The following is a 12412-nucleotide window of genomic DNA, read 5'->3' as shown; positions in this document are numbered from 1 at the left end:
AACTAAGTAAGGAGTCACAGTTACTTCAATCTTGACTATTTCTCTGTTGTAGTTTTCACGAAATCGGGGTATATGATATACCAGGTGTAGTTAATTACATTACAGTAAAAACACAAATGCCCCTCATTTATATCGGACATTCAATGGGAACAACTGTAGGATATGTAATGGCTTCAGAACATCCAGATGTTGCAAAGCAAATTAGTTTGATGATCAGTTTAGCGCCTGTTGCATTCATGAAACATATCAAAAGTCCAATCAGACTTATCGCACCATATGCACGTAATATCGCAGTAAGTAATCTTTGTGATTTTCAAGAAAAATTGAACAACTATTTATTTAAAAAAGTACGATGTTGTAAATTATAAATTTAGCACCACTTTCAATCTAATTATTGTCATCACTATGGTATTATTTTTTCATTGCAGCTTCTATCTCATTTGATGGGAATTAATGAATTTTTACCTCACAATGTTTTAATTGAATATTTGGCTAAATATGGATGTGAACTTGCAACGGTAGAAGAAAAAATTTGTCGAAATTCGATGTTTGTCATTTGTGGTTATGATAAAAGACAATTTAATGAGGTATTGAATTATATTCATTATTTACTAGCTCACCCCTACGACTATGTTTGCGTAAATATTTTTTACTCATATACAAAGCTACATTTATTTATCTATAATAATGGTATTTGGTATTAATAATTGAAAATGAAGGCTAAAAAAAAAGTTTAAATTTTTCAAACCATTAGAAAAAATATAGGTATGAAACACATCATTTCTTTCTGAACGCAATCTGACCATTGCAGAGAAATTTAATACTTTGTGATGAAAAACATCCGATTTTTATTATCAAACTCTATTTCTCATTGTTCGTAATGAATACAATCGTCAATGACATATATATTGTACAGATAATGGCAATCGAAATTTTATCATTAGACTGAATTTTTATTATTTCTTATGGATCTGGTGAAAACAGGTATCTTTAGATATCTGTAAAAATTTACGCCAAACTCACATTTTAATAATTTTCAAATACTTGAATTTGAATTCGTTGAAAAAAAAAATTCTAAAAATCGTTTACTTGCATGACGCGGAGAAAAAACTATGAAGTAAACGGCTTAAACTCTAGGAGTAGTCATAAAACAAGTGAGTAAAAATAGAGATAGTCGGCCTGTACAGGAAAAGTCCTTTTACGTTTCAGTCACGATATTTATGCGGTTTGACTTTGTCGTAAAGGACGAATTTCCTTACACGCCAAGTCCGTTTTAATTTATGTCATATCAATTAGAAGTTAAACATTAATATATTACTTAATTTTTTCATTGTTATATTTTTTAGTCCGGATGTTATAATGGTACTGTAATAATGGATCTATTTGAATAATATTTAAAAATTTCTGACATACTACATACATATGAAACTACCAGTATACAAATCGTACTCTTTGTCTATAATATTAAAATACTATTTTTTCATAAACTTTTTATAACATGCAGATGATGTATTCTAAATTTGAATTGAATTTTTTTTTTCCTTAAAAATTGTTTCTACTTGGGTATTCGAATCTATAACTACTCGCACGCATATGACTCAAACCTACGCTTTAACTCGCTGAGCTCTTGTAATCCTACTTTTGTAAACAGTAATATTTGAATAAAAAAAAAAAGACAACGATCGAATTCATTTACCGATACACAACTTTTACTTTAAGGCGAGTGATGTCTACATTCCAATATTCATAAATCTACATGCTAACAATAAATTCTTAGAATTAAATACGAGACAATAGTACGTTGTGTATCAAGGTATCCGCGTGCTCTATTATTTTCTCGGGCCGGTGACGTCAGCCGAGATGTGCGGCGCATGCGTACGGGCCATAGGTGAGTGCTGATGTCATCGTGTTCGAGGCGATGACAGGTTAGGTCTCGTGGTGCACACGGAACTTTATACATAACAGGTTGTAATAAGAGTAACTTTTCTAGCTGTAGAGAGGGGTTTAAGTACCCAATGAGCGACACGGTAAAAGAGCTCCTGTATAGTTTTTGTAAGCTATTGTAATCCGTCATCATTTATTCTAAACACATCAAAAAACATTTAGTGTTGTACCTTGAATTGATCATGGCGTTTTCGAGTTTAAGTTATTAAAGATTTAAGTAAATTACTTAGATCCCTCTTCACTTCACTGGTCGTTTATCGGAAACTCAGATTTCGATCTACAGACATAAAAAGTTACGTTTATCCTGCCTGGGTTATATGAAGAAAAGAGCATAAAAAATTACAAGATACGTGTCTTTGAAGTTTGAAATAACAATAACGACAGTAAACAGAATCACAATTCAAAAATTTCCAATTGCTATTGATTAATTATTTATAGTCACAATAATTACCGAATAAAATACGTCGTAATTAGCGACTAAATAGTTTATGATTAGTCAAAATATTATTTTTTGTTATCGTCATGTGAGCAAACATAGATATAATTCTTATCGAAGTTACTGATAAACTATTTTTGAGGAAAATTATTTCTGTCATTGTAATATACGGATCATTCAATGCTACTAACCTAATTCAATGCTGACTAACCCCCTTAATGTTATTCGGTTACTTTTAACAATATTTCAAACAATGAAAATAATGTAAACACCTGTACATAATACTGAAATACATTTGAAGAATCACTTGGAACAAATATTATTGAATGCAACGAATGGGTTGTTATGTTTGGGAGGGAGATCTATTATTTTATGAGGGAAATCTTCCCCTGAATTATGTTGGATGGGTGATTCTATAGATCACTAACTATCCTAACAGTTATAAGCAATTTAGTCAAGTTGTGAGAGCATGCAAGATTAAAAAACTAATGATTAATTGACTTATTACCTTCAAAATAATCGGGTGATTTGCGAATAAGCAAATACAAAAAAACAACTATGGGAAACGGTGAGTTTCCTCCCAATGTACGCACAGCTTATATCAATATTTACTTGTATTTAAGCGATCTTAAGTAATATAGATACAAACAGCAATCTTGATGCACTCTTGACTTATAAATGATATTACAATAATAATTAATTATGACTACGATTGACTCGATATAATATTAATAATTAAATGAGATAGCAACTGCCTAGTCAGTCAATCTCTCAAGTGCGATAGAATAAATGCTGGACTTACATGATGTGTTTCCGTCAGGACGATGAAGACTGCTATTCAGGATAATCTCGTTCGTTGTCTCTGGAACGTAACTGGAGATCTGGACTGCTGATAGACTGCTTGCTGCCAATGTTCTATCTTCTGCCAGACTTAATTATCTTCTATGACTTTACTGAGTATTGACTTTTACTGACTTTGACTATCTGTCTGATTATGTTAAAGACTATTACTTGACTCTAAACATAAACACTTAAGTAAGCGAATATCGTGACGATGTAGGAAGCCTTTTAGGCAATATTTCTCTGCTGCTACCAGTTGACTATTACTTGTCTGTTTGGCGCCTCTGGGCTGAGTGGCGTCCGAAATGCCGGCTGCTTGCCTCGTGGTGGCGATGCCCCCTTCCATTCTCCCGCCTCTTCCTACGATCAGCTCTCCTGGTGTTGATGGGCTAAAACTCGTCATCGAGTGTAAGTTTCCGTGGATAAGGTGGAGATGAGCCCAAGACATATCGGTGGTCGATGCTGTTATCTATTGGTCGAGCCCAACACGTCACAGGGTATACTGATATTGAAATGATGAAGGAGAATTCATTACATTTCGAAGGACCATATATGGATTAGGAACCAGAAATTATAGAAGACGAAAAATATGCATCTGCAATCCATGAACCAAAAGTGTCTGATAGAACATGTACTACTGATAAAGAAAGCTTAAGTCATGATAATAAATTGCGAGCAGTTGAGTATTGGCAAAGTGTTAGGCAAAATAATTGGAGTTTTGATAATGTTGAACAAAGTTTAAAAAGTACAGTCTATTCGACAATTAAAACGCTGGGCACATCAATTGAACCAAGGTGGAAGATACAAAGGAAAAATAGCTCAAATTTGCGAATATACGTTAGAAAATTTTAAAACTGTTATCGATGTTGGGATAATATAATAGTCCATGATTCCGATTTCAAAGATAGCCATTGTTAGCTGAAGAAAATTTAAAATTCGATAATCTTGGTTTTCTAGCATCTCTAACGTGGATATTATTATTCGAAAGAGCTTGTATTATTTTTTCATAGAATTAACAGATTCATATAATCAAAATCAATTGAAGATCGTAAAATATTAAAACGAACATCAAAAGTGCTCGATAACGATGTAAAATCGAAAATTCATTCATCCTGTTCAGACAACATATATAATTCTGATCAAATTGGCTTTCAATTAGAAGTACATTCGGAGAGACTTTTAGCTCCAAAAGGAGAAAAAAAGAATAGAGTGCACAATTCTCAATCGGTTTCTTCGACAACTCACCGTTATACTATACAACCAATGGTATCAGCTGATGGAAAACTCCTCACTCTCCTTTTTCTTGTGTTAAAAGAACCAACATGATTTACAGGTAGTATCATCGCCTTCGGACTGGATAATGTACACGTAGACATATTGAAACCTCGAAAACTTACTTTTGGTAAAAAATTCAATTCAAATATTATGTTATATGATATATTCTGGAAGTTTATATACTAATTTTTTTTAGAACACTTCAAAATCTGGTTAAAGGATGTTGTTGAGAATTAATTGATTCTCAGTTTGAATTTGCCAGCTGACAGGAACTTCGGCGGCCATCTTGGGACTGGGTCGATAACCAATCGACCAAATAATCAATAATTCTTAATCTAGTCATTCATTTGACTAATTTTCAGTGTCGATTTTGACTAATGAAGTTCCTGTCGCCATTCTTTCACTGTTCTCGTTCACGTGTACACGCCATTCACATTCTTTCTCAACAAATCAGAAAGTTTTGAGTCAATCATCAGTACTAATGCTATTGTAAATCATCAGAAACATTCAAGTTGTAGTCTACAAGAGAAATCAGTCAATAGTTCAAGACAATTCAACGTAAATTCGAGTATTTTAATTAAATTCATTTTTGCATTGCATTGATAGGCTAACGCCACGTGCACAATCATATTCTTGCTCAACTTGAGAAGCGTGCTGAGCTCGTGTGGGAGGTCAATGATACCGAACACACTAAGTTGAGTATTTTTTAGACATTCAATTCAAATTCAGTAATTACAATTGACATTCAGTGATTTCTAAAGACATTCATTTCTTGTATTCAGTGACAAAAGATCATTCAGTGTATATTGTGTACCTGTTAGTGCTTAAAATAAAGATTATATATTTTTTATAAAATCTGCCTTCCGTTTGCTCTGTTCCGGCACAATCATCCCTATCCTTAAACGGTTAGGCTAATTCAAAAGTTGAGATTTTCTCAACAGATGTATTTTTTCCGAATGTTGGAAAAAAAAGTTTACTTTTGATTGACTCGTGGACTGGACACTGTTCTCAAGCTGTCATGTCTGCCAAACCACTGGATAAAAATATGAAGATAAAGATTATTCCTTAAGGGACTACTGGACAAATTCAACCGTTTGATGTTTTTGGGTTTAGAATATGGAAGGACTTTGTCGGACATTCTTCAAACAGTGTTCTATTACGAGGAGATGATTTAATCGCGAGACATCAATCTTTTTCATTATTCATAGTTTAAAAGTAGTCATACAGTTATTAAATCAGATGGATTTGAAAATCCAGTCGATTTTGCATTCAGAGATAACTGTAAGTCTCATTGTGGAATTCCAGGATGTAAAAATAAAGCAATTATCCGTTGTGCATGGTGTACAAAATCATTGTGTTTTGAACATTTTGACAATGATTATTATATATAGAATATGTACAATGAATATCAATTCCTCTTCTTCATTTTGATACAAATCTGAGAGAGAAGGGAATAGTTTTGTTGGCATCGATTTTCATGTTATTTTAAACATTGGAAAGACACGAATCTCGTAATTAATGCTCTTTCGATTAAAATTGTTCTGATTCAAAAATAGAATATCACGCTCTGCAGTGGTCTGGTTGCGACCCGAAAGGTCGGCACGACCAACTTCCCAGTGGAAAAAATGAAAAAACACCTTGAATGAAACCCGTTTCCAATTGTTTATAACAGATTTAATTGTTATAAACGAAAAGAGTGAGTTTCTATTTATGTTATATGGTTGGTAGCTTTTTTTAGTGAAAGAAAAAATTTCGCGTCGGGATAATTCAAATATATCGCAATGATCTCTTTTTTCCTTATTTATAACAAATGGAATTGTTATAAACAAAGAAGTATGTTTTCATTTATGTCATACAGTTGGTAACTTTTTTCAGTAAAATAAAAAAAACACGTTAATAGAACAGAAATATGTTGCGTTGATCCTTTTTTCCATTATTTATAACAAATTTCATTGTTATAAACGAAAAAAGTATGTTTTCATTTATGGCGTACGGTTGGTAACATTTTTTTAGTGAAAGAAAAAATTATGCGTTAAAGTACTCATATATATATAGCATGAATCTCTTTTTTTATTGTTCATAACAATTTAAGACTTTTTATTTGAATATTACCATGATCAAAAATCATTTGTTAGTGACAACGTTCAATTGTTATGGACACAATTTCATTTTTTAACAATTATTATTGACTATTATAGCGTTTTTAATGCTGTTTTCTCAATCCTGACACGAGTTTAAAATTCTTTTATTGCTGATTTTGTTTTTTAACATTTTTTTTTTCGATGAAATATTGTCATCATATTTTCATACAAGTATTCTAATCATTTAATATTCATATTTTTTAAAAGATTTTGAAATTTTGCCTAAAAAATGGTATTTTTTTTATTTATAATTTATAAATTGCAAAATTCAGGTCGTTTTCCATTTTCGCTAGTTTTTTGGTTCTGCAAAAAAAAATTGCCAGACTGATTATGCTCAAAATCTAATTAGTTTTAAGTTACATAGTTACGCGTCGAATGCCATTGGTCCCACACCGATATCATTTTTTGTTCTCGAGATAATTGACCAGGAAAATTCGGAACGACCGTACGCACATACGTACATACACACACAGACGTCTACTGGAAAACGATCGTATTCGACTCTGAGGACCTTAAAACGTAGAGATATGTAAACATTCGGGATTTACAAAATCGGACCCATTACTATAACTTCCCACTGGGAAGTTGATAATAGTTTTGGAGCTATAGATTCTCTGTTATTTTTAATAAAAAAAATAGATATCCGTAATTCCATGAATATGTAAATAAACGTACTTTTAATCATTTTTTATGTTGTTTTCAACGTATAAGGTCGTTTCGGAAAACTCGATCAGAAATATGTGAAAATTAAAAATCACTTTTATGGGGTGTCAATTTCGGGGGTTATTTTTACCTCATCAAAATCATCAATTGTAATTGATGAATCATATATCGAGAAAAATATAATCAGGGACTGGACGCGGTGCCCCGGTCATATGTCCATCTTGAAGTTGTGATACAGATAACAATAAAATTAAGTACAAAAGTAAAGAAGCCTAATTTAGATTTTTTTGAATATTTATCGATATCAATATTTGTTTCTACAATTCCAATGCTTGAGTACAATTCGTTGGTATGGCTATATTGAAATTTAATACTTTTCCTAAATCTTCAAATTGATGACTAGATATTTGAGGCTTTTCAGGGAGCATTCTAATTAGTTTACCAACAATATTTACATTAACTGTCTTCTTGTAATTCTTATTTATGTTTGGTTTGCCATCGACATCATTACGTGCAGCTTGTTTCCTTATGGGGTGTTCATTCCATAATTTCTTATTAACATTTAGGTCTCGTTAGATAAGTAGGCCCAAGCAATATTGCATGCATTTAAAATGTAACTGACTTCCATTGAATAAATTGTTGCGTGGCATGTATTTAAACAATTGGATGTAGTTATTAATCGTGTGCTGACACATACGACCCTAATAAAATTCAATTCTCTGGTGTTTCGTACTCTTTCCTAGGATAAAACTACTATCATTAGCAAGGTTATCATAATGTTTTGCACGGAGGGATACCTGAACGCAACCTATTAATGTGTTTTCAGTACCTTTGTCACTTCTCACTATAGTAGGAAGAAATCCTAATTGTTTAATAGCGTTTAAAAAAATATATGTGGTGACTTTCGGACTGTTGTTGGTTGTAGATAACTCTAGCCGAATGATTTTACGTGAAGAACTATTAACACAGCCATGTATTGGGAATCGACATTGTTTGAGTTTAAATACTGCCTTCGAAAAAGTTTATTACCGAAACGATGTCCCATACCAACAGGATCAGCCACTTTTAAAATTTTGTAAACGGTACTCCGTTTCACTTTTAAGCCATACTGTCGTTTTAATTTCCACCACAAATCCAATAATAATAAAATTCTTCTAACTGTACTCAGTGATATTTTAATTCCATGCTTTTTAAGTAATAGAGTACATATTTCCTTGTAAGCACTATTTTCAAAGAAATATTTTTTTACTAAATTTTTCACTATCGTTTTGTTCATGATTAATTAATTAATTTCGTCTTTTTTATATAGTTAATTTGTAATCTTTATTATTAACAATTATTAATAATATCAGTGCTCTGCAGTGGTCTGCGTGCGACCCGAAAGGTCCACACGACCAACTTCCCAGTGGAAAAAATAAAAAAACAATTTGAATAGAGCCCGTTTCCATTTTTTATAACAAATGGAATTGTTATAAACGAAATGAGTCTGTTTTTATTCATTTGATATGGTTAGTTACTTCATTTCAGTGAAAGAAAAAATTGTGCGTTAGAAGAATTCGAATGTACCTCACAGATCCTTTTTTTCATTATTTACAACGAATTTCATTGTTATACACAAAAAAAGTATGTTTTCATTTATGGCATACGGTTGGTAACATTTTTCTAGTAAACGAAAAAATTATGCATTAAAAGTACTCTCATACATAGAAAGGGTCCCTATTTTTATTGTTTATAACAATTTAAAACTTATTATTTAAATATCACTATGATCAATGATCACTTGTTAGTAACAATGTTCAATTGTTATGAACACAATTCCATATTATTGACAATTGTTATTGATCATTATAACGTCTTTAATGATCTTTTCTCAATCCTGACACGAGTTTAAAATTCTTTCATTGCTGATATTGTTTTTTAGATTTTTTTTTTCGATTAAATATTGTCATCATATATTCAAACAAGTATTCCAATAATTTAATATTCATATTTCTGCAATGATCTAGAAATTTTGTCTAAAAAATGGTATAATTTATAAGTTGCAAAATTCAAGTAATTTCCTTTTTTTCCTGTTTTTTGATTCTGCCAAAAGAATGGCTTTACCGATTTTCCTGAAAACTTTTCCAGTTCTAAGTTATGTAATTACGCGTCGAATGCAATTGGTTCCACGTCGATATCATTTTTTGTTCTCGAGATAATCGAGGCGAAAAATAATTCCGAACGCACATACGTACATACACACACAGACGTCCACGTAAAAACTATCGTATTCAACTCTGGGGACCTTAAAACGTGGAGATATGTCAAAATAAGCGATTCGCAAAATCGGACCCATTACTATAACTTCCCACTGGGAAGTTAAAAATATTGAAAAGGAATATTGAATTCGATCACACCAAGGATTTGATTTTGAATCCACAGATAATTGACATACTAAATGTAACTTATCACACTACATGTATATTATACAATAGAACAAACATGGCGTAAATGCATACACTGTATACAAGTTGAGAAATTTTCATTTTTTAGAGTGAGATTCAAACACATTGTAAAAGTTGACGAGAAACGGCGCCACTTGTGACACATTAGAAAATGAACCGACCGGGCTTCCGTCTATTCTCAATGTCTTACGAACATTTACACTCATTCAGATACGAAAAAATTAACAAATTTTTTAACATGCACCCATTAACAAATCAATGTGACAATTTATTATGAAAACAAATAAAAGTTTGTTGTTTGTGATAGTTTAAGACATAATTTTCAAGTAATGTTTTAAAAGTATCATCAAGCTATACATGGCGTCACGTATCTGGAAGGTGACGAAGCATATCACATTTGATGTCCTAGAAGATACACTTATCTAACCAGTATTATTTTGCATATATACATCTATTAACAAATAAATATTAACACTTCATGTCATTATTATTTAAAACATTTGCCAGTTTTAAGTTTAATTTTTTTTTATTCGTGAATAAAATATATCTAAACTCTGATTAGTATGACCATATCTACGTTCATAAATATGGAAATCTTAAAGATAGTTTATATGAACTGTTCACATATCATGATTTCATGATCTGTTAAAATTTCGATGTCACAGAATCAGATGACTACTACACCATAAGTTTTTTTCTGCAGGAATAATAATGTACTTACTCTGTGAACTAATTCAGAGTAGAGAAATCTAATATAGAAGCATAAGAAATCTCCAAGATATACCGAGATTCGATTAGTTGCATCAGAAAATATATTATCAATTTAATACATTTTTGACTAAAATTAATAAATTTGACTAACATTGGTAACATATTTTTCATTACAAGTAAATGAACTAAACATGTTTAATGGATACTTCGACGCCAGTCTCCAAAATATTACTTGAGTATAAAAGCTCATTTTTTATACATATATCATGTAATTTTGCTCTTTAAAGGTGTTCATATGTAAACCATATGCTAAACCTTAAAGACTTTAAGTTCCTCTTTTTAGTCCTAGCCTTTCGACCAATAGACAGGGATCAGGAGATCTTCGATAGAGAAAGTGAAAATGTGTGAAAAAACAATAACAAAATTTATCGAATGAAAATTATTAAAAAATTATAACAACAATTCAAACATTACCAACAGATGATTTCTTTTACTCTGGTCGAGATGAATTACAATCAATTGATCCTTAGTCAATGCTCCAGTCAGCACAATTATTCACTTTTACTCTCGAATCGATTTAAATATCAATTTAAAAATGATTTGACAATCAAATAAACTTCAGACAAAAATTTACAAACTTTGAAGTATTATCAATACAATACTCCAGACTTCGATTTCAAGAGATGTTCTACGACGATCTGATCTCGATCTTACTTTTTCGACAACTGACTGATGCATCAAACCTTACGTATTTATTTAGTCGAATGTGACATATTAGAAGTCCTTTGCTTCAGGCGCGCACAAGTCCCTTCGCATGGTCTTTTCCTTTTTTGGAAAAGCTAACGCTCTTCTTACGTCACGTACTCTTTTTTTAAAATTTTATTGCTTTTCGCCACGTGGGTTTTCTCAAAGCAATAAAATATCTAAAAAAATGACTTCCTCAACTATTCTTCGAAATCCTTTCTATTTTGACGAAATCTTGAGAGAACTTCAAAACAATAACTTAACCCATTAACGCCGAAGAATCGTGTTTTTTTTTCTCATTTTCAAGCTAGATTCTTATCATCGAAAAAAAATCATTTGCAAATAAAAAATATGTTCCCTTGTACTTTCGAGTGTCCTCTTTCCGAATCCGGAGTCAAAATTAAGTTTTGTCCATTAGAAAAAAAAATATGGCCGTTTTTAAACAAAAAAAACCGAAAAAATCGAAGACATTTTTTTTTTAATATTTTTTTTCTCATTGAAGACGCTCAAGGAACCCCCTTTTTTCTTCAACCATGAGTGCACAAAATAGTTGTAGTTTAAGAATATATTTTTTTAATTTGTCGACATTGACATTTTCACCCCCAAAATGGCGCTTTTTATCCCTTCAGCAGGAAGACAATTTTCACTCTCGGTGCCCGACAAAAAAAATATTCAAATCTTAACGAAAATTGGAATCCCGGGGTTTTCAAGGTCGCTGATTACGATTCCGCCCTCAAAATTCAAAAATTCAAAATGGCGGATCCAATATGGCGGACCCAAATTCAAAAGCTTATTTGAATCGGATGAAATGTGGCACTCGGGGGTTTTCGAGGTCGCTAATTACAAATCTGTCCTCAAAATTCGAAAATTCAAAATGGCAGATCCAATATGGCGGACCCAAATTCAAAAACTTACTTGAATCGGATGAAATGTGGCACTCGGGGGTTTTCGAGGTCCTTGATAACGAATCTGGCATCATCATTTCAAAATTCAAAATGGCGGATGCAATATGGCGGACACCTTCCCATTAACGCCCAGTTATTATCTAACGTTTATTTAAGAATTGACAACTTCATATAAATGTAAATAATAATCATTCAATTGATTCACATTTTATGATCATATATTATATTTTTCATGTGTCGAATGAAATTGACGTTGCAGAGGCTGAGAAATCTCCGATTTTTTTACATTTCATCTTGTTTTTGTTTATA

The 12412-nt window shown here is 31.8% G+C and overlaps 1 protein-coding gene across 1 annotated transcript in view; it reads left to right on the top strand.

Annotated features, from left to right (window-relative positions):
* The window catches only part of LOC118070470 (lipase member J-like), a 61143-nt gene that overhangs the window by 17491 nt on the left and 31240 nt on the right, over window positions 1–12412 (top strand). Inside the window, exons 5-6 of the mRNA XM_035089072.1 lie at window positions 53–293; window positions 429–587. Of these exons, the coding sequence (XP_034944963.1) occupies window positions 53–293; window positions 429–587 (400 nt within the window). The remainder of the gene's footprint in view (window positions 1–52; window positions 294–428; window positions 588–12412) is intronic.

The sequence above is a fragment of the Chelonus insularis genome, unplaced genomic scaffold (assembly GCF_013357705.1).
Source record: "Chelonus insularis isolate UGA/USDA-ARS -01 unplaced genomic scaffold, ASM1335770v1 contig_60_pilon, whole genome shotgun sequence".
Lineage (NCBI taxonomy): Eukaryota > Metazoa > Arthropoda > Insecta > Hymenoptera > Braconidae > Chelonus > Chelonus insularis.
Note: the sequence above shows the minus strand (reverse complement) of the source record. Positions and strands in the feature narration are given on the sequence as shown.